The sequence below is a fragment of the Saccopteryx leptura genome, chromosome 7 (genome assembly GCF_036850995.1).
Source record: "Saccopteryx leptura isolate mSacLep1 chromosome 7, mSacLep1_pri_phased_curated, whole genome shotgun sequence".
Taxonomy (NCBI): Eukaryota; Metazoa; Chordata; class Mammalia; order Chiroptera; family Emballonuridae; genus Saccopteryx; species Saccopteryx leptura.
Window position 1 is genome coordinate 87616805 of NC_089509.1, and position 26122 is coordinate 87642926.

The 26122-nt window shown below is 42.8% G+C and overlaps 1 protein-coding gene across 1 annotated transcript in view; it reads left to right on the top strand.

Moving 5' to 3' along the window:
* Positions 1–2553, top strand: part of CASP10 (caspase 10) — a 47452-nt gene extending 44899 nt beyond the window's left edge. Inside the window, exon 9 of the mRNA XM_066345744.1 lies at positions 444–2553. Within this exon, the coding sequence (XP_066201841.1) occupies positions 444–585 (142 nt within the window). The 3' untranslated portion in view covers positions 586–2553. The remainder of the gene's footprint in view (positions 1–443) is intronic.
* Positions 2554–26122: the final 23569 nt, after the last annotated feature.

Here is a 26122-nt window from a genome sequence, read left to right on the forward strand (position 1 = left end):
CATATTAATCTTTGTATCCCTCCCCAAACCAAGAATAAAGAGACATTAACAGTAGGCTCTCTTTCTCTATCTTTATCATCTGTCCATTTTTTTCATCTATATCTATCTATCTATCTCTCTATCTATCTATCTATCCATCTATCTATCTACAAAGGAAGAACATGAAAAAGTAATTATATGTAAAATTGTGGGCTAAATACATTAAGATGGAAGGTGTAATTATTATAATGTTTTTAAACACTAAATGCAGATTTGAAAATGTTATATAATTTAGCATTTGTTTTTTCCATTTCAGAAATATTTCTTCATATTTAGCAGGATGCCCCTTAGAATCTTAGCATGTTGAGCTAGGAAGAGGCCATGTGTTTTAGGGTCTTATTTCTAAGACCTCATACATGATTTCCGTCTCCTGATTGAAAATATATTTTCTTCTCTGCCTGCAGACAGGAAGATATCTTATCCATCCTCACTGTTGTCAATAATGATGTGAGTCAGCGAGGTGTAAAAAAGAAGCAGATTCCTCGACCTGCTTACACACTACGGAAAAAAGTCATATTCCCTGTGCCAAGTGAGAGTTTTCATTGACTCTTAGACTTGAAAGGAGCCTTCTCTTTCAACTTCCCACCCAGCATAGGAATCAGTGACAGATGGTAAATGGGTCTTCATCTGTGATTCTGGTAATAAGAAATGCTCTATTTTCTGACACAGTAAATTGTTTTATTTTTGTTTTTTTCCTTTTTAACCAATATAAATATTACAAAACTTTTTATTGTTGCCTAGATTATAGTCTTGCCTTTAGCTGTGCACCCTGAAAACAAAGTAATTGGGTTTTGTTTGTATATCTGTGAAGTAAAAGGTGAACATTAAGGTTCTTTTTAGCTCTAAGAACCAATGTCCTTAGCTTTCCCCTCTACGTGACCACTCCTTGTTATAATTCTGTGTCTCCTCTGCATGTCCTGATTTTGGACATTGGTTGATGACGAGGTTATGGTTTGCTGATCCTTCCTCTGCTCTTCCCTTCCAAAAACTCTTGTGCTCATCTATTGAGGGGGAAATTTGATTTATGCCATGCCTATTTCCCACAGTAGTGTTAAGGAAGATGTTCCTGCATGAACTATTTTTCTTGGATCGGGCACTGGGTTGGCTCTAGGAAGATAGCTCAGTGTGAAGAGAGACATATATTCAGCTCCTCTGGGAGCAGAAACTTCACAGCCTGATGTTACTTCCAAGTTGGGCAGAACCTTTCAGATGCTGGTAACAGAACACTCAGCTCAAACCTAGTTAAAGCAAAGAATTTATTGCCTCTTGCACTTGAAAACCTGAATGAGTAGCGCTGGCTTCTGGTGAGGCATGCATCAGGACTCAGTCTGCAGTACAGCCCTGTCTCTTGGCCAGGGGCCCTCAGGATTGGCAGCTGCACAGTGCCGATCACAGTCAGCAACCCCGCCTTGTCACCAACACTTCCTGCTCCTCTGGCCCAGAGGGTGAAGAGAGAAGCAGCTTGAGGGACTGAAGTGTTCACAGGGCTTGTTGCTCTCTCCTTAGCCAGAGAGGAGACTGGCTTTGCCTTCTGGATATAGTGGCTCTGTATGGAAGCTTTGACACTTTTAAAATTAAGGTTTTGAATATTTTAATGTATGTGATCTTTTTTTCTATTTTAAGAAGAATTTTTCTTTTTTAATTCTTAGAAGGCATTACATTTTAATTCCTGGAAAGAAGGAGATTGAAAATGCTGTGGTTAAGGCCTTCATTTTAAAGATGAGGAAGCTGAGATCCAAGGAGGTAGGGCAATTTTCTACAGCCTTTCAGCCAGTTATTGTTTACACGATGTTATGTCCCATGTCAGTGAACTGGGCTGTCACGGGACATAACAGGACCTTATGAATGTCTCCTTGGATATGCAGGTGCTCATGAAAGAGGTCAGGGGATGAAGAAAACTTTCAATGATGCCAGATTTAATAATTACTTCTGTGAAAGTCAAATTCATTTATGGTGAACTTTCTATAAGAAATAGTCAGAAGAACCTTGTGGTTCCAGTCTTGTTCAATTGGATTTGCATAGCTGTTGGCCATTGAACAATCCTCCCCTGAAGGAGAAAGTTGGTGTTCAAAGGGCAAAGTATCTGGAGATAGAGGACTTGGGTTTTCTGTTTTGCTCTGTCACTACCTTGCTCAAAGAGACTAACTCAAGCTAGTTTTTTGAGCATTGTCTTTAAAGTAGAGAAAAAAAGATCTGTTGGGAGAATTAAGGAATATATACAGATTGAGAAAAAGAAGGTTTACAGTTGTGAGTACATGAAACAGTTTATTCTTATATGTATTATTATTTGTTAGTTGTATTATTTCTATACAAATAACTGTAAATCTACTTTTGCCCAAACCTTTATACGGTCTTAAATTTAATGGATATATATCCATATATATATATATATATGGATATATATCCATTAAAGCCCTGGCTGGTTGGCTCAGTGGTAGAGCGTTGGCCTGGCATGCAGGAGTCCCGGGTTCGATTCCCGGCCAGGGCACACAGGAGAAGCACCCATCTGCTTCTCCACCCCGCCCCCCCTCTCCTTCCTCTCTGTCTCTCTCTTCCCCTCCCACAGCCAAGGCTCCACTGGAGCAAAGTTTGCCCAGGTGCTGAGGTTGGCTCTGTGGCCTCTGCCTCAGGCACTAGAATGGCTCTGATTGCCACAGAGCGACGCCCCCTGGTGGGCATGCCGGGTGGATCCCAGTCGGTCGCATGCGGGAGTCTGTCTGACTGCCTCCCCGTTTCCAACTTTGGAAAAATACAAAAAAAAAAAAATTTAATTGTGGTGTTGCGCATATAAGGCCTTTAGATGGCAGAGTCTTTTGGTAGTTACCTAAATGGAAATTGCAGAATTTGAGTACTTTTGCTTCTAATTCCAGCTGACTTTTAGCTACAAAATGACACTAGCAATACTTATTGACATCTTCTGAGTGAAGAACTGTCCCTTCTCTCACTGGTCCACAATGTCCCCAGCAGAAACAAGACCAGCTCCTGGCTCTGAGTCCAGATGGACAAAACTGATTAACTCTTCTTCACTGGAAGCATTTGGGGTTTGATATCTGTGGTCTATTTCATATTTCTGTCGTGATAGGTCTTAGTGTTTGTGCAAGATTAAATCCTAGAATCAGGAAACACTCCATGAACTTTCTTTTCATAGGTCTTCAGCAAGCATTTTAGATGTCACTAGACAGTTATGCCTGTGAGTCATGGGTCTATACAGACATCAGGAGTGAAGTTGTCTTGGGTTTTTTTTCTTCATTGGAACATGTACACACTTGTCCCGTGATATGTTTGTGTGAGATTGAGAATTTAGTGTTCAGGAACAACAGGAAATGATTTGGTCACAGCTGTTTGACAGTGGCTACAGCAATTGTCTCTCCAGAAATTTATGGAGGAAACAGATTGATTGATGTTTCTGTTTATTTTGCCTACTTTTACTCAACCTACAAGGGCTGTAGTTATTTTTTTCTCTCTCCTTTCTTTCTCAAAAGTTTAGCTTCTGGCCTTGGCCAGTTTGCTCAGTGGATAGTGCATTAGCCTCGTGTATGGATGTCCCAGGTTTGATTCCCAGTCAGGGCACACAAAAGAAGCGATCATCTGCTTTTCTCCTCCTCCTTCTCCCTCTTCCCCTCCTGCAACTAGTGGCTTGCTTGGTTCGAGCATGGCCCAGTGTGCTGAGGAAAGCTCTGTTGGTCCGAGCAGTATGTCAGCCTGAGTCACTAAAAATAGCTCGGTTGATTCAAGCATCGGCCTCACATAGAAATTGCTGGGTGGATCCTGGTTGAGGTGTGTACAAGAGTCTGTCTCACTATCTTTCCTCCTCTCACTTAAAAAAAAAGACATTTGGTGGAGTGTTATGAAAATGTGAGTTTTAAAATAATGGTGCTACTAATGTTTATTATTATTAGAGATATTAGTCACCACAGCATCTTATCGGCCTCTATCTACTTCAGGGACTTATCTTGGTCATAAGCAGGTTTACTAGGATTCCCTTAGCAATAGATTATACTCCAACAATGCTCAGGTAATTTAAACATAAGCAGCTGGTGCATCGTGGATACTGATTAATCAGAATGGACACTGGTCAGTATAACACAGTGGTAAGTGCTGCTGAAGAACAGTCACTTATCAATGATCAAGGCTCCACTGAGCTCGACAAAATTAGAGGTTTTGTTCATTTTATAGATAACTTTTGTGCCAAATCTAACTCACAAAGTGTTCCAGATCAGATACTTTCTGAGTGATCTAGTCAAGTTTTTCTTAACCTGGAATTCTTGGGCCCACAGGCATTCACGGATTTATTCTCAGGGTCTTTGAGCCCTCCACATTTACTTTAAATAATGTTTTTGGTGATCATTTAAAAAAAATTAATGGAGGTACATTCGGGCTTTTCTGTATGACCACTTTATATTTGAGTTCTGTCACATAATCTCTGTGCTTACATCCTGGTGTCCACAGAAAGTAATTAACTTTACATTGAACATTTTTTTAAATTAAATTTATTGGGTGACATTAGTTAATAAGATTGTGTAGGATTCAAGTGAGCATTTCTGTGATACATGATCTGTATATTGCTCGGTGTGCCCATACATTGAACTTTTTAATGTGACATGGATGAGGGCCCATGGCTGGAAGCCGTCAGATTTATTGTCAGGTGCCAGTGGTTAACATATTTGAAACCTGCTCCAGGGCAGCCTCTCACCCATAATAGAGTTACAGATCTTCCACTATCCTTCTAGCAAAGGGCACTCACACCACATGCAACCATGAATTGAGGAACTTAAAAGAACTCTAGGGGTGCTGTGGTTTACCTTTCAGAGTGTTAAGTGACTTGTTGAATTCTCACAGCTATTAGTGGAGAACTTCCAATCCTGTGTATCTACTGCTCTGCAATCCTGCCATTTGCTTTCATTCTTGGACAGCTTGAATTGTTCTTTGTTAAACTTGAATCCACTCCTTAGAATGTATCTAAAACCATTGGTTCTCGGCCCTGGCCGGTTGGCTCAGTGGTAGAGTGTCGGCCTGGCGTGCAGAAGTCCCGGGTTCGATTCCCGGCCAGGGCACACAGGAGAGGCGCCCATCTGCTTCTCCACCCCACCCCCTCTCCTTCCTCTCTGTCTCTCTCTTCCCCTCCCGCAGCCGAGGCTCCATTGGAGCAAAGATGGCCCGGGCGCTGGGGATGGCTCCTTGGCCTCTGCCCCAGGCGCTAGAGTGGCTCTAGTCGCAACAGAGCGACACCCCGGAGGGGCAGAGCATCGCCCCCTGGTGGGCAGAGCATCGCCCCTGGTGGGCGTGCCCGGTGGATACCGGTCGGGCGCATGCGGGAGTCTGTCTGATTGTCTCTCCCCGTTTCCAGCTTCAGAAAAATACAAAAAAAAATAAAAAATAAAAAATAAAAATAAAACCATTGGTTCTCATTCTAAACTATGGAGCCATACCAAACAATTATAATTATCTTCTGCAGCGATATATATTGTAAGTGACAAGTTATTTAACTTATTTTCTGGTAGGGTATGGGTCTTTTCAAAGGCCTGCAGTTTTCTTCTAAGGTGCATTAAGAATACAGTGACACGCCTGACCACAGGGTGGCACAGTGGGTAAAGCATTCACCTGGGACGCAGAGGACCCAGGTTTGAAACCTCAAGGTCACCAGCTTGAGCGCGGGCTCATCAGCTAGAGCACAGGGTCACTGACTTGAACGTGGGATCATAGACATGACTCCTTGGTCTCTGGCTTGAGCCCAAGGTCACTGGCTTGAGCAAGGGGGTCACTGTCTCAGCTGTAGCCTCAGGGTCAAGGCACATATGAGAAGCAATCATAAGGTGCTACAACGAAGAATTGATGCTTCTCATCATTCTCTCTTCCTGTTTGTCCCTATCTGTCTCTGTCTCTCTCTCTTCCTGTCTCTCTCACTTAAAAAAAAAAAAAAAAAAAAAAAAAAAAAAAAAATATATATATATATATATATATATATATATATATGGACACATTTGTACCTTAAAACAGAAACTAAATTTTTGAAAGTGAAACTCTTTTTAAAAAGTACTAGGGGAAATTCCTTGTTTAAAGAAAGACTCATCTCTCAATATATACAACCATTTCCTAACATAACTTTTGCATATATGATTTTTAAAAGTTTTTCAACTAGAAATTAAAAATTGTATTAATTCTTAATTTTTAATTTATTTTTGAATAGGTGATATTTTTACATTGTTCAAAGATAAAATGTAGAAAGGCACCCAAGAAGTCTTGCACCCATTTCTGTCTACCATATGCCCAGTCCTCGTACCTCCTCGTCCCATAATTTTATGTTTTTTAATGCAAATATAAGTAAGTATGTATTTTAAATAGGTATTACTTGGAACAAAGTGCATACACTGTGAAACTCACATCTTTCATTTAGTTTCACTTTAAATGATTCTATACAAAATGCTTGGAAAGACTGGTACGATTTTAGAATGGAAATAACTTTATGAGCTTTGGGTCCTGGATATTTGTAAATAGTAGTCATTGACTTAAAAATAATAAAGGATTTTTTTTTCATTTTGCCTTTGTCATGTCTTTGATTTTACTTAATAACTTTTTTCCTGCTTACAGGAAATGTATGCTCATTGTGGAACACTGTATTGGGGAAATATATACAAGGGCACATAAAGAAGAAGAGTTAATTCATTTATAATTTTACTTTGGTATATACTTTGCCATTATTTCACCTGCATTAGTTCCTAATCTTCACCACCTTCCTTAAATCAGCTTAACCTCCATGTCTTCCCAATCGCGCATCCAGTAAACTTTGTTGTTACCAATAGTGGTACTTTCACCCTCGTCTCAATTTCAGCTTCCTCTCTGAGCACGTGCTACCATACCTTTCTGTCTCACTTTTTCTAGGACCCTCCCTCTAATGGTCTTCAGGGCCATGGATGCCTCTGTTAGTCCATTAACCCTAACTGCCATCTTTCCAATCTCAACACCACCCCTTTCCTCTCCCTCTTTCCTCACTCCCTCTTTCTCCAGCTAGAGTCCACGTGTTATCATTAAGTTCTTTCTCTTGCACCTACCTTGAACTTCCTTGCCTTTCCTTCAATCTTACTCATCTGAACTCTGGTTAATCTCCTATGTTTGCTAACACCACATTTGTACTGGAATTCCTGGTTGTGGCTGGTGTAAAAACATACAATGTTACAGACTGGTCTCATTTAAAACCAATGACCACAAACCTCAAATAAACTTTCAGTGGTTCCTGGCAATCCTGTGACATTTCCCTAGTTATGCCAGCCCTTTGTTCTCTGAAACTATTTTTACCGTCTTTTGTCTCCTTAGACCTCTATCAACCTCCACTCTCCTCACTTGCATTCAAAATTCTCACTCATTTCACTAAGGGAAATAATCAGAAGAGGCTTCCATCTTCCACCACCGAGTCTCCTGCTCCACCTGCATTAAGCCGTATTTGCTGCTTTCTCTCCTGTCAGCGGTGGGTGTGTTGTCTGTGCTACTCTCAAGAGTCAATTCCCCCTCTGGTGCAGGAACCATCCTATCCTGCTCACTCAAAGACATCACTCCCGAAGCCCTCCCTCCCCTCTCCTGCTATATTAACTTTTTCTTCTCCCTCAGATCATTCCCATGGGCATACAAAACATACCATAATTTCCCCTTCCTTCAAAACAAAAAACAAACCAAAGCAAAACAGAAACCCTCCAAATGTCCACCTTCTGTCAGGTACAGCAGTGGTCCCCAACCCCCGGGCTGTGGACCAGTACCGGTCCGTGGGCCATTTGGTACCGGTCCTCAGAGAAAGAATAAATAACTTACATTATTTCTGTTTTATTTATAGTTAAGTCTGAATGATGTTTTATTTTTTAAAAATGACTAGATTCCTTCTGTTACATCCGTCTAAGACTCACTCTTGATGCTTGTCTCGGTCACGTGATACACTTATCCGTCCCACCCTAAAGGCCGGTCCGTGAAAATATTTTCTGACATTAAACCGGTCCGTGGCCCAAAAAATGATGGGGACCACTGAGGTACAGTACTCAGAAGCAGGTCCTGAGATGAGGATTCTCATGCAAGTGATTTGTTCGGGAATCGCTCTTTGGATGCAGGACAGGGAAGAGGAGAAGGTAGGCAGGGCTGAGGCCACACCTGTTATCTCAGCCTGGCCTGAGGGGAGTGCTCTGGAGTGAAAGTTATCCTCACAGTTCCCCTCAACTGATGGCAAGGGAACTGGGCTTCCATCCTCCCTCACTCCTCCACCCTTGGTTAAGAGCTTCCCCAGGTGAGGAAACTTAAATTTCCAGGCACTTGCAGTAGTCTGAGGGCAGTCCCTACCATGGTCTTCTCACCTAAACCCCTACTAACTGGCAGCTTGGTTGGAGGGCAGTGGGAAGGCAGAGGGGGGTAGAAGAGGATCGGAAGAGATCTGCCTGGAACACTGACAGTATCCCTACACTCCTCCTGACCCACATCTCCCCTTCCCACTGGTCACCCATCCTCGGGCCTGCCCAACATTTGCAGGGCCTGGTGCTAGAGTAAAATCGGAAGCCCATAAACCATATGTACAACCATAAAAAGCTGACAGACTGCTTGGGAATGACTTGAAAAAGCAGGTTAGAATTGATCGTTTTTGTGTTATTGCAGTGTTTGCCCCTGGCTGCAGTGTGTCCACATCTGTCCCCTCTCTTCTCACCCCAGCTCCTTCCAGAGTACCTGAAAAATGTCACACCGAATCAGAACAGTGTATCCTTAAGCCCGGAATGTTGTGGAATAATTTTCCGTGATCTCGAGCTAAAAAATTAGAGATACTTCAAAAAGCAAAGCCCCACCTTTTTCTTTAACAACCCATTTTAGATCTGTCAGTGAATTCATCTAAGTAAAAAACATTTTTTGCCTATTTCAAAATATCAGATACAACCTTTAATAACTAAAGAATGTATATTCTACAATTTCATAAAAATAATTAAGCAGATGGGCAAAAAACCCACTAATAATTAAAAGAAAATGAATATGAATGAACAATAAACATGAAAACATAATCTATTTTCTTAATAACCAGAGAACTGTAAAAATAAAGCCACTATGAGATACTGCTCACACTCATTATGTTGACAACACTTAAAACCTGTTGGTAGTTAATATGGCTGAGGCAGGCGTCCCCAAACTACGGCCCGCGGGCCATATGCAGCCCCCTGAGGCCATTTATCCGGCCCCCCACCGCACTTCCGGAAGGGCCACCTCTTTCATTGGTGGTCAGTGAGAGGAGCACTGTATGTGGCAGCCCTCCAACGGTCTGAGGGACAGTGAACTGGCCCTCTGTGTAAAAAGTTTGGGGACCCCTGGAAGGGAAGTCTACTATGCTGCTTGGAGAAATGCAAATCGATATAATCCCTTTAAAGAAAAATTTAGCAATATTTATAAATGTTGAAGGTGTGCACACAGCATGATCCAGCCATTCCATTTCTGGGTCTATGGCCCAAAAGAAACCCTTGCACATGATGTGGAAGACAAATTTTAGAGTGGCATTGTTTGGGAAGAGAACACCCTCCCCCCCCCAAAAAAAAAAAACCATAAGCAACCCAATCAACCTAAATATCCATTGATAGGATATTAGATAAATTGTAGTCCCATAAGAAATACTACCAAACTGTGAAACAAAATGAAATAGAGTTATTAGAGTGAACTAATTGAAATTGCCATTCCTCAAGGTCAGAAGCAGTCAGATAATGGCAATTTCATACAGCTCAAATACATGTATCAGGACACATTGCTTTCTGAGGTGATGGATATGAAAATAATGAACATACTCAGTGCTCCTGAACTGTCTACCTTAAAATGGTTAAAATCAGTGGTGGGATTCAAATAATTTAACAACTGGTTCTTTGCCCTAATGACCGTTTTAAGTATAAAAAAAAAGATATATGGAAAAGTAGTTTATTATTTTATGCATTTAATACTTAAACAAGAACAATAAAAGAAGTATACAAAACTAGATTATAAGAGTTTTAAGGCCCTGGCTGGTTGGCTCAGTGGTAGAGCGTCGGCCTGGCGTGCAAGGGGTCCCGGGTTCGATTCCTGGACAGGGCACACAGGAGAAGCGCCCATCTGCTTCTCCACCCCTCCCCTTCTCCTTCCTCTCTGTCTCTCTCTCTTCCCCTCCCACAGCGAGGCTCCATTGGAGCAAGGATGGCCCGGGCGCTGGGGATGGCTCTGTCGCAACAGAGCGACGCTCTGGAGGGGCAGAGCGTTGCCCCCTGGTGGGCGTGCCGAGTGGATCCCGGTTGGGCGCATGCGGGAGTCTGTCTGGCTGTCTCTCCCCGTTTCCAGCTTCGGAAAAATACAAAAAAAAAAAAAAAAAAAAAGTTTTAAAATATTAGTGAAAATATTAAATAATACCTGACAAAAAACAACAAAACTGTTATTTAAGATATTTTCATATTGCTTTTTTTTTTTTTTTTTTTTTTTTTTTTAGCAAGAGAGAGGGGACAGATGACAGGGACAGCTAGGCTGGAAAGGAGAGAGATGAGAAGATCAATTCTTCATTGCTGCGCCTTAGTTGTTCATTGATTGCTTTCTCATATGTGCCTTGACAGCTGGGGGTGGAGGTTGGAGGGCTCCAGCAGAGCGAGTGACCCCTTGCTCAAGTCAGTGACCTTGGACTCAAGCCAGCGACATTAGGCTTCAAGCCAGCTCCCATGGGGTCATGTCTATGATCCCATGCTCAAGCCAGTGACCCTGCACTCAAGTCGGATGAGCCCACGCCCAAGCCAGAGACCTTGGGGTTTCGAACCTGGGTGTTCAGCATCCCAATCGGACATTCTGTCCACTGTGCCACGCCTGGTCAATTCATATTGCTTCTTGATTGGCATCCTCACTTGCAAGATTTTTTACCTATGGGTGGAATTAACATTACTATGGGGTCTTAGAATATGCTGTTGCAGAGATGAACATTAAAAAAGAATAATGAATGTAAATTTGTGATTTTCACACTGGGCGGCTACCCAGGCTCCCACCTTAGAGAGAACTCTGATTACAAGTGCCATTTTAAAAACCAGTTCGCTAAACTCAACAAAAAATTAGGTATCAGTTCTGCCAAACTGGTGAGAACCGGCTAATTCCCACCACTGGTTAAAATGGTAAATAAAATTTTAAAAATCTATTTAAAAAGAAAACAGAATTCTGAAAATAAAAGAATATATACAATGTGATACAGTTTATACAATGTTAAAAACACAATAGTAGTCTTTTTTTTCCTTTTTCTTTTTTTTTCCTGAAGTTGGAAACGGGAAGGCAGTCAGACAGACTCCTGCATGCACCCGACCGAAATCCACCTGGCATGCCCACCAGGGGGCGATGCTCTGCCCATCTGGGGTATTGCTCTGTTGCAACCAGAGCCATTCTAGCGCCTGAGGCAGAGGCCATGGAGCCATCCTCAGTGCCCGGGCCAACTTTTTGCTCCAATGGAGCCTTGGCTGCGGGAGGGGAAGAGAGAGACAGAGAGGAAGGAGAGGGGGAGGGGTGGAGAAGCAGATGGGCACTTCTCCTGTGTGCCCTGGCCAGGAACCGAACCCGGGACTCCTGCACACCAGGCCGACGCTCTACCACTGAGCCAACCGGCCAGGGCCTCACAATAGTAGTCTTATATGAGAGTTATACCTCTGTTGTCCAAATATAAAGATATGCATGGGGGTGATAAACATAGAGTTTAGAATAGTGGTGACCCAGGGTGGTGCTGGGTTTGGGGAGAGAGAGAAAAAAGTGTAATGCGAAGAATTATGTAGGGGTTTCAACTACACTCCTCATGTTTTATTTTTTCAGCTTAGTGCTGGATCTGTGGGTATTCTTCTCCTTCTAAAATCTTACTGCTTGTCAGTGCTGATTAATGTCATTTGGCCACCACAGTGATTTCTCAGCAGGTTGAACTGTTGAGTAATTGGCAAAGTAAGATGTACTGGGTGGCTCTGTCCTCTTGGTTAGAGCAGAGTAAGTTTCCTCAACGCACCATATGTCTGTATGTTAGGTGGTTGTTATTTTTGTAGTGGTGACACAGTGTTGCCAAAGCAAGGATAAGGAGCATTGACTCATTTATTATTGCCCTGAGCCATCTTATTGCAAAATAACCACCTGGATCTAGTCTGGAACAGTAAGCAAGCTTGCAGGTGGGAAACTGCCTTGTGATATCTCTGAGCACCCCAAACATGTTCTGATAAATTAGTGTAGATCCAAGGCTCCGGTGCAGGCTCAGCCTTCTTCATCTGAGACTCCCCACTCTCACCCCATTGCTGCCGACATTTCTGTTGGAATCCATGGGAGTCCGAAAAGACCAGTGTATCAGGCTTTACTGAAAGGAAGAAAGGAACCCTGCCGGGCTGACTGGCATGGGAGAGTTGCGCCAGGCACAGCCTAGGACTGGGTTTTAAGGGGTTTTGGGGAGGGGGAGTGGGAAGGGTCGTGGGGCTTTCAATCATCCAGGACTTCTCAGCTTGTGACATCAGACATTCCTTTGTGGTTGGTCGTCTGCTGCGAGCCCTGGAACAGACCTACTGGCAGGGTTAAAGAAATGAAACCTGAGAATTTCTTCATTCCCAGATGCACAGAGGCGCAGTACTGCATCCGAGAATCCTCCATTGCTGCTTCCTTTGCTGCCTGAGAGAACCTCACCCGCCGTCCTGCCTTCCTGAACCCCCAGCTCTGGCCAGAGAGCCAGCCTGGGCTAGGGGCGTCATGCTGCTGCCAAGTTAGCAGCTCCAGCCCTTGAGCCTAGCCGCTTACTGATGCAAAAAATGGTGACTCTGTGAGTGACAGAGAGGTGTTACTGTCCCCAGTTTATAGATCAGAAAAATCAAGACCCAGAGAAGATATAAATTTACACCGCTAGGGAGTGGGAAGGACCAGACTTGAACCCTATTTGGCTCACCTCCAGGTCCAGGGGCTCCTGCTTCCTGTCTGCACCACAATGCTCTTGTGAATGTATGTCCTGAGGGCCCCGTGGGTGGGCCTACACAGGGCAGTTTGCTCCCAAGTCCAGTCCTGGAGGTGGTAGCTTGGCCTCGCCACTTGACTTATCACCCTTTAATGTCAGGGCAAGCCAATTTTAGGTTCAGGTCTGTAAAAAAAAAAGGGGGGGGGGCATGGCCAGGTTAAAGATTGTGATAAAATATTAAAAGAGAAAGCTCTGTTACTTACAGGAAAGGTGACTCATTCTGCCAGTAATAATTGAAAGCACAGCTATCTGTAGAAAAGTTAAGTGGGACCCCTGCCTTAGGTCTGGGCTCCCTACATGTGACAGAGCCACTCAACCAGGCTGCCCTAGTTGTTTTCTCTCTCTCTCTCTCTCTCTCTCTCTCTCTCTCTCTCTTTCTCTCTTTGTGTTTAGTAAGAGGTTATAGTTTCTGGAATGGAAAATGAAACTAATTCAGTGGCAGGAAGAGAACACATGTGGGGCACTGAACAGCCTCTCCTATCTCAACCGCCTCCCTGGCCAGGTCCGCCTCTGCTCAGATGGCTCCCCCCACAGGGAGCGGGCAGGGCAGGGTCTCACAGGCCCTCCCAGAGGCCCGCTTCTCCGTTCACCTGCAGCCATGCTGCCTGAGACTCACAGGACCCTGACGCAAGAGGTAAGCCTGGCCCCCTTGCCCCCACCTCTCTATTTTGGAGCCATGAGGTTTAGAATTCTGAACTTATCACTGTTTTATCCTCTTATTGTTCACACTTTACTTTTAATTTTTCAGTTCATTTACATTCAGTACAATTCTGTATTAGTTTCAGATATACAGCATAGTGGTTAGAAAATGCTGTCATTTACAGAGTGATCTCCCTGATGTTTCAAGCATCCACCTGGCCCCATACATAGTTATCAGGATATTATTGACTCTATTCCTTATGCTGTAATCTACGTCTCGGTGTTCACACTTTTATTTCATGTGTATATGTATCTATCTTCCTCATTTCATTGTCAACATTATTTTAAATTTTCTATTTTCCTTATTTGGAAATAAAATACAAGTAGATGATAAAAAATTAAGACAGTGCAGAAGGATACACAGGGAAAAGGAAATTTCACATTGACCCCTGTCCCCTAAACTTCCAGCTCCTCCCATAGAGGTAACTATCATCTCCAATGTTTTGAATATCCCTTCAGAGATCTCATAAAAGAAAAAAGAAAAATGGAGAATGAAATTATAAAAACATAGTCAATCTTCTTAGTAATTGCAAAATAAATCAACAACAAATTAAAACAATGGGATATTACCCCTCAGATTAATAAAAGTTGAAGAAAAAGAGATTGGCGAGGGTGTCAGGAAACGGGCACTCTTAAATACCACTGGCAATATAAATTGTGCAGCCCATTAGGAAAAGCAATTTCACAGCTCTCAAAAATGTCGTTGTGCAACCCTATGACAGAGCAATTCATTCCTCTTCTAGAAATTTTTTTCTTCGGAAATAGCCATGTTTACAAAAACACATGTTCTGTACTACAGGGTGTATAATAGCCCTACATAAGAAACCAACCTTGTTTCCTTAAATAGGGGAATGACTAAATAAAATTTACAAGCTATGTAATAATAGACTAGACATGAATTAAAAGAATGAATTAGGGCTATATTTAGAGACCTGGAAAGATGCCTATTGTGTCTTGATAACTAAATCACATGCACGTGTGGTTTGCATTCTTTCTTTATCTACATAGGATATAAAGGCATATATATCGCTTCCAGTTTAGACCCAGTTAGAGATGGAGAGCACACTTGTCACTTAAAAGGGAAATTTTAATAGGAAGAATTATCAACTAGTAAAAGCAGGTTAACTACTAAAGGTAAAACCTCTCTAAGGTGAGGGAGAGTCCCCAAGGAAGGACTTTGGAAGACTTCTCCTCATCCCACCCTGCTTGGGAATCAGAGCTGGTGGGAGAGATGTGGCTGTGTCCAGAGACGGTAGGGAAGTTCACTACGGTGTTAGGAGTTGGAGCTGGTCTGCAGGAAGTGGCAGCTGCTGAGAAGGAGGCTGCACCCTGGCGTGCCGGCAAGACTCTCTGGAGGGTGAGCACCACCAAGTCTTCTGCAACCTGCCTCAGGAGCAGGAAGACATCACCCTGAATCAGGAAGGAGAGCCCCTTCATCTGCTCTGCCTTGTGCGGTCCTTCCAGCAACCTCTGCTACTAACAAAGCCTAGAATTGAGCCCGCTGGTCGAGGAGACATGTGTACACCACGTAACTTTGGTATCACCCCGCAGGATGAAGAAGAGCGGATTTGGAGCTGAGAGGCAATACACTGATGGATGTCGGCACAGTATACTGATCCTGCTTTTGTAAACAAAATGGTATTTGTGATATATGTGCATAGGTGCTGTAATAGTATTTGTTTCTTATTATGTATTTACTCTGCATGCCAGAACATGTTCTAAGGGTTTTTGCATGTGTTAAGTCATTTAATTATCAACTTACTGATTTTCAGAATAACCCTTAAATGCAGGAATGAATTTTTCTATTTATAAATAATATGAATAAATAAAGCACTGAGCTGTTAAGTAACTTGCTCAATGTCACACAGCTAGTCAGTGGTAGAGCAAGAAGCATTATGGTTTTATAAGCATAGAAAAAGAGACGAAAAGAATGCAAATGTTAACAGTGTTGAGCTCTGAAGGCAGTACTGAAGAGGCTGTAAGAAGCTCTCACTTTTTAATCTGTTTCAAATAAATAAAATGATAAAAACTACTGCTTTTTATTTTGCTTTTGTATATGGGAGTGGGCTTTGGGGGAGGTATTTTGCAAAGAAGAAACTAAAAGAATCAGTCAGCCTGACCTGTGGTGGCGCAGTGGATAAAATGTCGACCTAGAACACTGAGGTTGCCGGTTCAAAACTCTGGGCTTGCTTGGTCAAGGCACATATGGGAGTTGATGCTTCCTGCTCCTTCCCCCCTCCTCTCTCTCTCTCCCTCCCCCCCCCCTCTCCTCTCTAAAATGAATAAAGTCTTTAAAAAAAAAAAAGAGTCAGTGACAACTCCTGTGCCAGGCAGTAAGAAACACATGCCGAGAATGGACTGCTTTCAGCAGTCAGCGGGAGGGGGCTTCTGGGGGAGAGTGGCAGTGGCCTGAGCAGGACGTTGCAAGAGGGTGGGTCACACTTCAGTGTTGGTTTCCCACTCACATTGTGTCTGGACTGAGCTGGGCCTGGTTACGCACACTGAGCTTCCTGCCGCCCTCCCCACCCACAGCCTCAGGGAGAAGGTGGTTAACGGCTGCCTGAGGAATGCCAGTAGGCAAGGGAATCAGCATTTATGGAGCACCTGCTTTCTGTGAGATAACAGGGGGAAGCACCAGAGATATTCTTTACTCACTGCTGGCAGCAGCCTTATCAAGCAGTCACTACTATCCCAATTTCCCTGTGGAAAGACCAGGCTCAGGGAAGCAAAGGAAGGTACCCAGACCCTCAGCAAGAGGCAGAGCCAAGATTTGATTCCAGATCTGTCTGATCCCAAAGTCCAAGCTCAGACTATTACACCTGGCTGATTTCCAGATAGTCGGCCCCCTTCCTCAACTACCTGCTTCTGGAAGGCTGACCCTGGGCTGCCCAGCAACTTTAGATCCTTTCCCAGAGGCTGTAGGTCAAGGTGTCAGTGGGAGGAGGGCCGAGCCGGAGGTGCTTACATGGGTATTCAACTCACCATTACATCTCCGTCTGTCTAGGAGCAGCGCTTGAGTAGTACATCCACTTTCTGACTGCATGGGGTCGGGCCTGAGCAGCCTGAGCACAACTGGCCCCTCACACCTTGGGAACATCAAGGCGAACCTGAAATTTCTAGAGGTGTTGGGGGAGAAGTGGTGAGCTCCGCTGGTATGCTCAGTCCAGGCACTAGTGGGCTAAGTAGAAGCAAATTAAGATCTAGCCACCCTCTCTGTGGTTGTGAGTCTACTATTGCTACCTCCAGGCTGTGTATGCTTGGAGGAGGGCAGTATTTAGCCAAGTCCTTTATACTTGCGCTGTGAGCTAATGCAATATTCCCCTCCAGTGTGGAACCCTAGAGCAGAGAAAGGGCCACTGGTGATACGGGGAGGTACATAGACATTATGCATTAAACAATGATGGATAATGTAGTGAGAAGTTATATAATTTTCTTATATCAGGGGGGAAATCCACGGGCAGTGCTAATATGATATATCTTTAATATGTTTCAAAATATGCGAACTTCCCTTTTTGACAAAAAACATGTAAGTAGACAATAGTATCTACCTTGAACTTACTAACAGTGTTACATTTTCATTTTATTTATTTTTACAATTCCTCTTTTTGTAGCAAATGTAATGCTTTTTCATTTGTGGTAGTGACATAAAATTCCATTAACATTTATTTAGATAAATATTGATTTAAGTAAAGGAAGTGAATCAGGTAAAAATTAGACAAATAAAAAAATGAGTGAGTAGGAAATATAACAAAAATTGTCAAAATTACCCAGGATGACTGAAGTGGGCAACTTGGTGTTTTTCATGACTGTAAGGTATTTTTCCCCGCCGAGGAAGAAGGAAGGGCATAGCCACATTATATTATTATGTGGAATAATAAAAGCTTTATTTAGTACAGCGCTTCCCAGACGATGTTCTCTGGTCCTGGGGGACAGGGGCCAGAGAAGTTGCATGGATGAAACCGCATGGGGGAAATTTATAGGGTCTCATCTAGGGTGGTTGAGTTAATATGACGTGGCAAAATTTCACTGGCTGATAGATGGTCTCTCTTTTCCAAGGGGCTCCTGGGAAGTTTCTTTTGGTGCACATGGGTGTGGGCGGTTCTAGCCGAAGTTCCCGGGTCTGGTTCCTCACATGACCTTCCCCCATTGCCCACCAACCTTACATAGACCATGCTTTTCTGAGAGACAGTATCTAAAGTACTTAGTTGGTGATTCAGCTATGTAAGCTCAACTCTACTTTTTTAGGTTTAAAAAAACAATTTTTTTTTCTTCTTTGCAGGAGAGAGAAAGATATAAAGAGAGAAAGGGAGGGAGACAGGAAAGGAGAGAGATGAGAAACATCAACTTGTAGCTGTAGCATGTTACATCCCAGGAGACAGACCACATCAAACCCAAAGTGAATTTTATAAGTTTTATTGCAAACCTGCGCAGGGACGGCAGGCAACCCACGCAAGGGAACACTGCAGCCCCCAAACCTGCGTAGGGACTGCAGGCAACCCACACAAGGGAGCACTGCAGCCAACCAAACCTGCGCAGCCAACAAACTGCGCAGGGACTGCAGCCCCCCAAACCTGCACAGGGACTGCAGCCAACCAAACCTGTGCAGCCAACAAACTGCGCAGGGACTGCAGCCCCCCAAACCTGCACAGGGACTGCAGCCCCGAGCTTCTAAAATGGCTCCTTTTTATAGGGTGGCTGTCTAGGATGAGCAAGCATCATACAGAAGCTGATGTGGCTGTTAGTCATTGGCTAGGGAGGTCGTGCGCAGTTACGAGGGGGTATTGCTCAGTGGAGAATTTCAAACATAAACTTCTGATAAGGGTCTCTGACTCAATGCAGGATGTTGCTGAACTCTTTGTTCTCAGCATCACAGGGACCTTGTACACTCTTGGCAGCCCCAGCATGTCAGTACTCCCTGAATCTAACATAGCATTGATTAGTAGTTCACTGATTGCTTCTCATATGTGCCTTGGCTGGAGGGCTCCAGCCAAGCTAGTGACCCCTTGCTCAAGCCAGTGACCTCAGGGCCCAAGCTGAAGACCTTGGGCTTCAAGCCACTGATCTTTGGGCTCCAGCCAGTGACCACAGAATCAGGTTGATGACCCCACATTCAAGCTGATGACCCTGCACTCAAGCTGGAGAGCTCGTGCTCAAGCTGGTGACCTTAAGGTTTTGAACCTGGGACCCCAGCGTCCCAGGTCGATGCTCTATCCATTGTACCACCACTGGTCAGGCATAAAAATAACGTTTATTGGGTTTTTTTGTTGTTTTTGTTTGTTTGTTTGTTTTTTGTATTTTTCTGAAGCTAGAAACTGGGAGAGACAGTCAGACAGACTCCCACATGCGCCCGACTGGGATCCACCCGGCACGCCCACCAGGGAGCGATGCTCTGCCCACCAGGGGACGATGCTTTGCCCCTCCGGGGCGGCGCTCTGCCGCGACCAGAGCCACTCTAGCGCCTGGGGCAGAGGCCAAGGAGCCATCCCCAGCACCCGGGCTATTTTTGCTCCAATGGAGCCTTGGCTGCGGGAGGGGAAGAGAAAGACAGAGAGGGGGAGGGGTGGAGAAGCAGATGGGCGCTTCTCCTGTGTGCCCTGGCTGGGAATCGAACCCGGGACTCCTGCACGCCAGGCTCTACCACTGAGCCAACCGGCCAGGGCCCCTGCCTTTCTTGGTGACAACATGTGTTAAAAAGAAGAGAGCTACAGTGTATAGTAACACCCTTTAAGGTTTTTTTCTGTTAACTAATAAGAATGGTTGTATTTTGGGAGTGATCCCTTGCTCAAGCCAGTAACCTTGGGCTCAAGTCAGGGGCCTTGGGCTTCAAGCCAGTGACCATGGGATCATGTCTATGATTCCAGGTTCAAGCTGGCAACCTTGGGATTCAAACCTGGGTCCTCAGCATCCCAGGCTAATACTCTATCCACTATACTACCACCACCTGACCAGGCTTGTTGTATACTTTTAAACATCTAGAAAGAATGGCTATTTCAAATAAGGATTTAAGTTTGGCCACTATATACATAGTAGCATTGAATAAACTGCACACAAGGAGCCCAGACTCTTTAGGGAAAATGAGCTTTGGTTAGAGGGGAATTACCATATTTCCCCATGTATAAGACACTCCCATGTATAAGGCACACCTTAATTTTGGGGACCAACATTTGAAAAAGAATGTATTACATAAAGTTATTGAACTCAAGTTTTATTCATCATAAAATTCATACAACTCCTCATCACTATCAAAACTCCCATCCATTAGCTTGTCCTCATCTATATCTGATGACGAATCACTGTCTTCAACAATGGGCGCAAAAACAAGTGCAAAAAAGTGAAAAATGCAAGTAAGAAAACTACAACCACTGTATAAGACACACCCAGTTTATAGACCCCAAATTTTTCGAGAAAGGGTGCTTCTTATACATGGGAAAATACGGTATTTTTAGGATGATATTAATGAATTCTTTTTATATCTGAGTCTCACTAAACATGTGCTATTTTTATCAGGGAAAATCAGGAATAGTGAAAACATAACAGACTACAAACAATGGACAGGAAGTTGGTGGTTTTCCTTGTTTTGCACAGGTGTGAATTTTACCAGAAGAAACAGCAGCATTCTTTCTGCAGTGGGAAATCCCATCTTCCCAGGCTCTCTTCCGGCGGTACAACCTTGAACATTTAAAGTTTTTTATTTTGGTATTTAGTTCCATATTTATATACAACATGCTAATATATACTTCTATTCCTTGATTAATCAATTTTGTCATTTAGGTCAAGTCATTCATTGTGCTATTCAAATCTCCTATAGCTTTACTGCTTATCAGTTACTGAGGGAGGTGTATAAATATCCCATCGTATGACTGTGAATTGTCTATTTTTCATTTTGTTCTGATCACTTCTGCTTTATGTCTATTTTGTTTGATATTAGTATAATGATGTTGGTAGATGGTTTTGTTCACCTTATATTTTCAGTGTGTCAGTTGTTCCTACACTTGAAAAGTGTTGTGAGGAATGTACAGTTAGTTTTTTTCTTAAGATTTTATTTATTCATTTTAGAGAGGAGAGAAGGAGTAGAGAGAGAGAGAAGGGGGAAGAGCAGGAAGCATCAACTCCCACATGTGCCTTGACCGGGCAATCCTAGGATTTCGAACCTAGGCAACCTCAGCGTTCCAGGTCGACACTTTATTCACTGCGCCACCACAGGTCAGGCTGTACAGTTAGTTTTGTTTTTTTAAAACAAAATTCAGTCTGGTCTTTTCTTAAAATGAGAATATTTAGTTCAGTTTTGTTTAATGTAATTATTGCTATAATAGAGTTTAATTCTAATATCTTTCTAGTTGTTTTTTTTTTTATTTGTGGCACTGATGTCGGTGGAAATGGTGTTCTTTCATGGAGTCACAAGGAAAGCATTCCAAAATGCTCATGTATGGGAGCTTGTGGCTTGGTGGTTCGGATGGTGTATTTGAGTGGAGATAGAAGGCTGCTCCCAGGTTCCCAATGTCTCCTCTCCACTTGTCCCACCATGGAAAAAGTCCAGCCTAGTCTTCATCGGGCCCAGGAGAAAAACCAGTGTGCAGACATATTGTGCTATAGTTTAGTCCACGTCTGTGTCCCCATCCAGTTAGCTGTGTAGCTTCTGTGTTGCAGGCTGCACTAGGGCTGGTGCTATGCCCAGGCCCGTACTTGGAGTCCACAAGGCTGCTGAGCAAGCCCCTGTTATGGCCACTTGGCTGCAAGACAGCACTCAGAGCTATGTGGGTCTTGTGGGAGAGAGAGAGAGAGAGAGAGAGAGAGAGAGAGAGAGAGAGCTAGCTCCTTTGTTAGGCTGATTATATTATCTGGGGTTAGGAAGGACCAGACACTCTTCAAACTAACCACTTCTCAATTTTCCTGGGTTGGTGGTTGGATCCTTCCCCTAACCAATCCATTTATTAGATCTTTCAAGGTTCTGTGTGCCTATGCAATCTGATCTTTCTCATTGGCTAGACTGACAGGCTTCTGTGGTCACCATCTTGGTTCTTACAGCACATGCTGCAAAGCGGAAGCACCTCCACCTGCACCATCTTGACTTTTGCTGCACATGCCCAGCAAGGAAATTCTCCTGCTGTTCATTCCTCCCCCCATTGTCTGGGGTGGACTGATTGTACCATGGGGAGATTGAAAAGCTGAGCCTTCTTTTATTAATTTCTAGCTACTGCCTGACCAGGTGGTGGCACAGTGGATAGAGCGTCGGATTGGGATGCCGAGGACCCAGGTTCGAGACCCTGAGGTCACCAGCTTGAGCGCAGGCTCATCAGGTTTGAGCAAAAAACTCACCAGCTCAGACCCAAGGTCGCTGGCATGAGCAAGGGGTTACTCGGTCTGCTGAAGGCCCACAGTCAAGGCACATATGAGAAAGCAATCAATGAACAACTAAGGTGTCACAACAAAAAAATTTTGCTTTTATTTTGACTCAACTCAGAATACTACCTAATTTTCTTTTTATTTCTTTTTTGGCCCATAGATTATTTAGAAGTATGTTATTTAGTGTCTAAGTATTGGGGATTTTCCAGACATTTTTCTATTGTCCAAGCCAATAACAAATTCCTGGCCTCATGAAATCAGATATCCTATTAGCCAGAAGGAGAATTATATACAAGAACCACAGGCAGGCCCTGGCTGGTTGGCTCAGTGATAAAGCATCAGCCTGGCATGTGAAAGTCCTGGTTTGATTCCCAGTCAAGGCACACAGAAGAAGCGACCACCTGCTTCTCCATTGTTCCCCCTCTCCCTTTTCTCTCTCTCTCTCCTCTCCTCCCACAGCCATGGCTAGAATGGTTTGAGCAGTTTGGCCCTGAGCACTGAGGATGGCTCCATGGCCTCACTTCAGGCACTGAAATAGCTCAGTTGCTGAGCAACAGAGCAGAGTCCTCAGATGGGCAGAGCATCACCCCATAGGGGGCTTGTAGGGTGGATTCCAGGCAAGGCACATGCAGGAGTCTGTCTCTGCCTCCTTGCCTCCCTGCCTCTCATTTAAAAAAAACAACAACAACAACAAAAAAACAGAATCGCAGGCATTTTATGTCAGTGCTCATTGCCAGAGTGAATTCTACTAGGTGTAGGATAAATACTCAATAAAATCACTAGAGGGCAACAAATCAACATTTGAACATTTTATTCAAAAATCCTCTTTGATCCAGTCAAGTAGAAGGGGCCAAGGCCAATGAGGATAGAGAGAAGCTGGTAGAATGGACCCAGCTCAGGGTTAGTCTTTAAAGGAGTAGCGGTGAATGAGGCTGGGGTAAAATTCAGGGAGAAAGTTGACAAGAAAAATTTATACTCATTATAATCCATTAGTTTTTACATATACAAAAAGATGATGCCTGTGGAAAAAGGGGATGCTGCTGAATTTTATATTTCTTATTATTCTTTTTGGCATTTTCAAAATTGTCTGGGTATTTAACACTTTTATAATCAGAAGAAACTTTAATGATCAAAATTTTGAATGAGGTTGTTAAGATTTAATTATCGTTGTGGATGGGAAAGGGGCAGGAATTTAGACAGAGTTCTTCGTCAGGAATAGTGACTGTGTCTGATGTGGCTGAAATATCCACATGTGGCGTAGGCTGACGGACAGGGAGCTCAGATCCAGGGAAGATTCATCCTTACTTGGTAAGGGGCTAGAGAAGAAATATGTACTGTAGACAAAATGCCTCCTACCAAAATGTCAGATTTTTTTTTTCCTAAATTAAATGAAGCCATTTTGAAATATACTTTGAACTGGCACATTTGGTTAATAAGTGCAAGCAATTCTGAGCAGAATAAAGACCCTCATGACAAATGAACTCTTTGTTTTCATTACTTGACAACAACGGGAATTTATCAAGTCCCTAGGTTGGAGGGGAGAAATGCCTACGCAAGTCTAACCTAAAGTACACAAGTGGGCTTCGGCTTTTTCAACATTTAAGCTTCCCGTCCCATTGCAGAAACACCAAATATAGTTACTGAACTTTCATTCCGTCAAACATGTCTAACAAGAAGTGAACGGTGAAAAATAGGAGTAAAGGCGAGGGAATGAAATCAATCAATGAATCTTGAATGCTCACCTAGATCTCTCTCAGGGCAAGTTCTTCCTTTTGAATTAAAATACAAAAACAAACAAAAAAGATACAAAACAAATAAGAAGAATAGTGTGACATTATTTTTCAATAAAAATATAAATTTAGCTGAGAAAGTGTCAGTTATTTCTACCCTCCATTTCAATCTTCAGCCTTTCAATTTCTTCATTAGATTCTTAACCTTTTGGAATCTTTTCAATGTGCCTAGTTTTCTTCTTTCTGATAGGATCCTTTGCTCTTTCTTTATGAAAACACCTAGCAAGGCCTAGAAAATCAGGAGACTGGAAATGAGCCATATTGGTTTTTTGTTTTGTTTTGTTTTGTTTTTATTCATTTTAGAAAGGAGAGAGAGAGAGAGAGAGAGAAGGGGGAGGAGCAGGAAGCATCAACTCCCATATGTGCCTTGACCAGGCAAGCCCAGGGTTTCAAACCGGCAACCTCAGCATTTCTAGGTCGACGCTTTATTCACTGCGCCACCACAGGTCAGGCCCATATTGGTTTTTTAAAATGTAAACTTTTAATTGAATTATTACATAAGTACTGAAGAATGTACAATTCATGTACCGCTTTAACCATTTAACAACTTTTAGTTGTTTCCACTTCTTCTGTAGAAGAAAAAAAGTTTTATGTTTTATGTTTTATGCCAGGCACATTCTTCTCCCAAGAAAAGAGGCCAGTTTGTAAAGTCATTAGTTTACTTGTTCATCGAATGTCCCATCGTTTGGTTTCATTCTGGCTCAGAAGATAGAAATTAGAGTTGAGAGCAATTGTTTTTTGGTATGGTTCTAGCGCCACCTGCAGGCCAGCTCTGTGTGATAATTAGTCTTAAACATCAAGAATGACTTAGATTAAAAGACCAGCCTAGGAAACAATGGAAAGAGGCATTTTGCATTCTCATCAAACAACTTCTACATAAATTTGGGGAACAGACTGCTGGCAAATGGAGAGCAGCTCTAGGGTCTTACCTGAATGTGTAAGAAAACTTGAAAAAAATGACACCCTATTCTGGAGTAGTCAGGGTGAACTTCCTGGAGGAAGTGGACAGTGTTGTATGGATGCACACTTTGGAGTATCACATGAAAAGAGAGGGATAACAAATGGGAGGGGGACAAATGAGAAAAAGCTGGGAACCCAAAGCTGAGCTGGAGTTGAGATGCTTTAGAAAAGAGCCATGAGAATTCTTGGTGTGTCTTCTGAAACAAATGCAGAACCTGCTCTGTTTGAAGAAATATGCCTTGAATATATGAGAATAGCTATATGAATAGAAAAGTGGAACAGAGTAGAGAGCCCAGAAATAATCCCTACAATAGGCAAAAGTATGATATAGACAAAGGGCTTCCACAAATCAACTGCGAATTTGGGAATGTTAAATAAATGGTGCTGGGACAACTAGTTACCACTTGGACCAAAACTCAAGTTAGAAGCTCACCTTCTATTTTACATCAAAATTAATTCATTACATCAGATATTTAAATTTAAAATAAAAAACAAGTAAAACAAAACAATTGAATTTCTTATCTCTGTGTGGCAAAAATCTATCTAGGCTTTTTTTTTAATACAATTTTATTTATTTTTTATTTTATTTTATTTAATTAATTTTTTTATTACAGAGACAGAGAGAGAGTCAGAGAGAGGGATAGACAGGGACAGACAGGAACAGAGAGATGAGAAGCATCAATCATTAGTTTTTTATTGTGCATTGTGACATCTTAGTTGTTCATTGATTGCTTTCTCATATGTGCCTTGACTGTGGGCCTTCAGCAGACCGAGTAACCCCTTGCTCGAGCCAGTGACCTTGGGTCCAAGCTGGTGAGCTTTTGCTCAAACCAGATGAGCCTTTGCCCAAGCTGGCGCGACCTCGGGATCTTGAACCTGGGTCCTCAGCATCCCAGTCCGACGCTCTATCCACTGCACCACCGCCTGGTCAGGTTATCTAGGCTTAATAGCAGAGAAATTGACAAAGGAATATAGAAAAATATGATTTTATCAAGGTGAAATATTTTGGTATACCTAGAAACCAAACATACTAAATAGAACTACTTATGACCAGAGACCAATACCAAAAATAAAATAGATGCATTTGAATATTCAAAGATTTGAAGATGCACATATACACTCTCTTACAAATAAAGCAAAAGAAATTAATAGAGTTGTAAGAATATGTATTTTAAAGGAAATAAATAAAAGCTTTACAAATCGGTATCAAGAATTCATACACAGTAAGAAGGCCAATATTCTATATCTATTTACCAAATGGTAAATATAATGAACAGTCAATATATACATAATAAAATTTCTGTTAGTGAAACAATTACAGAACATT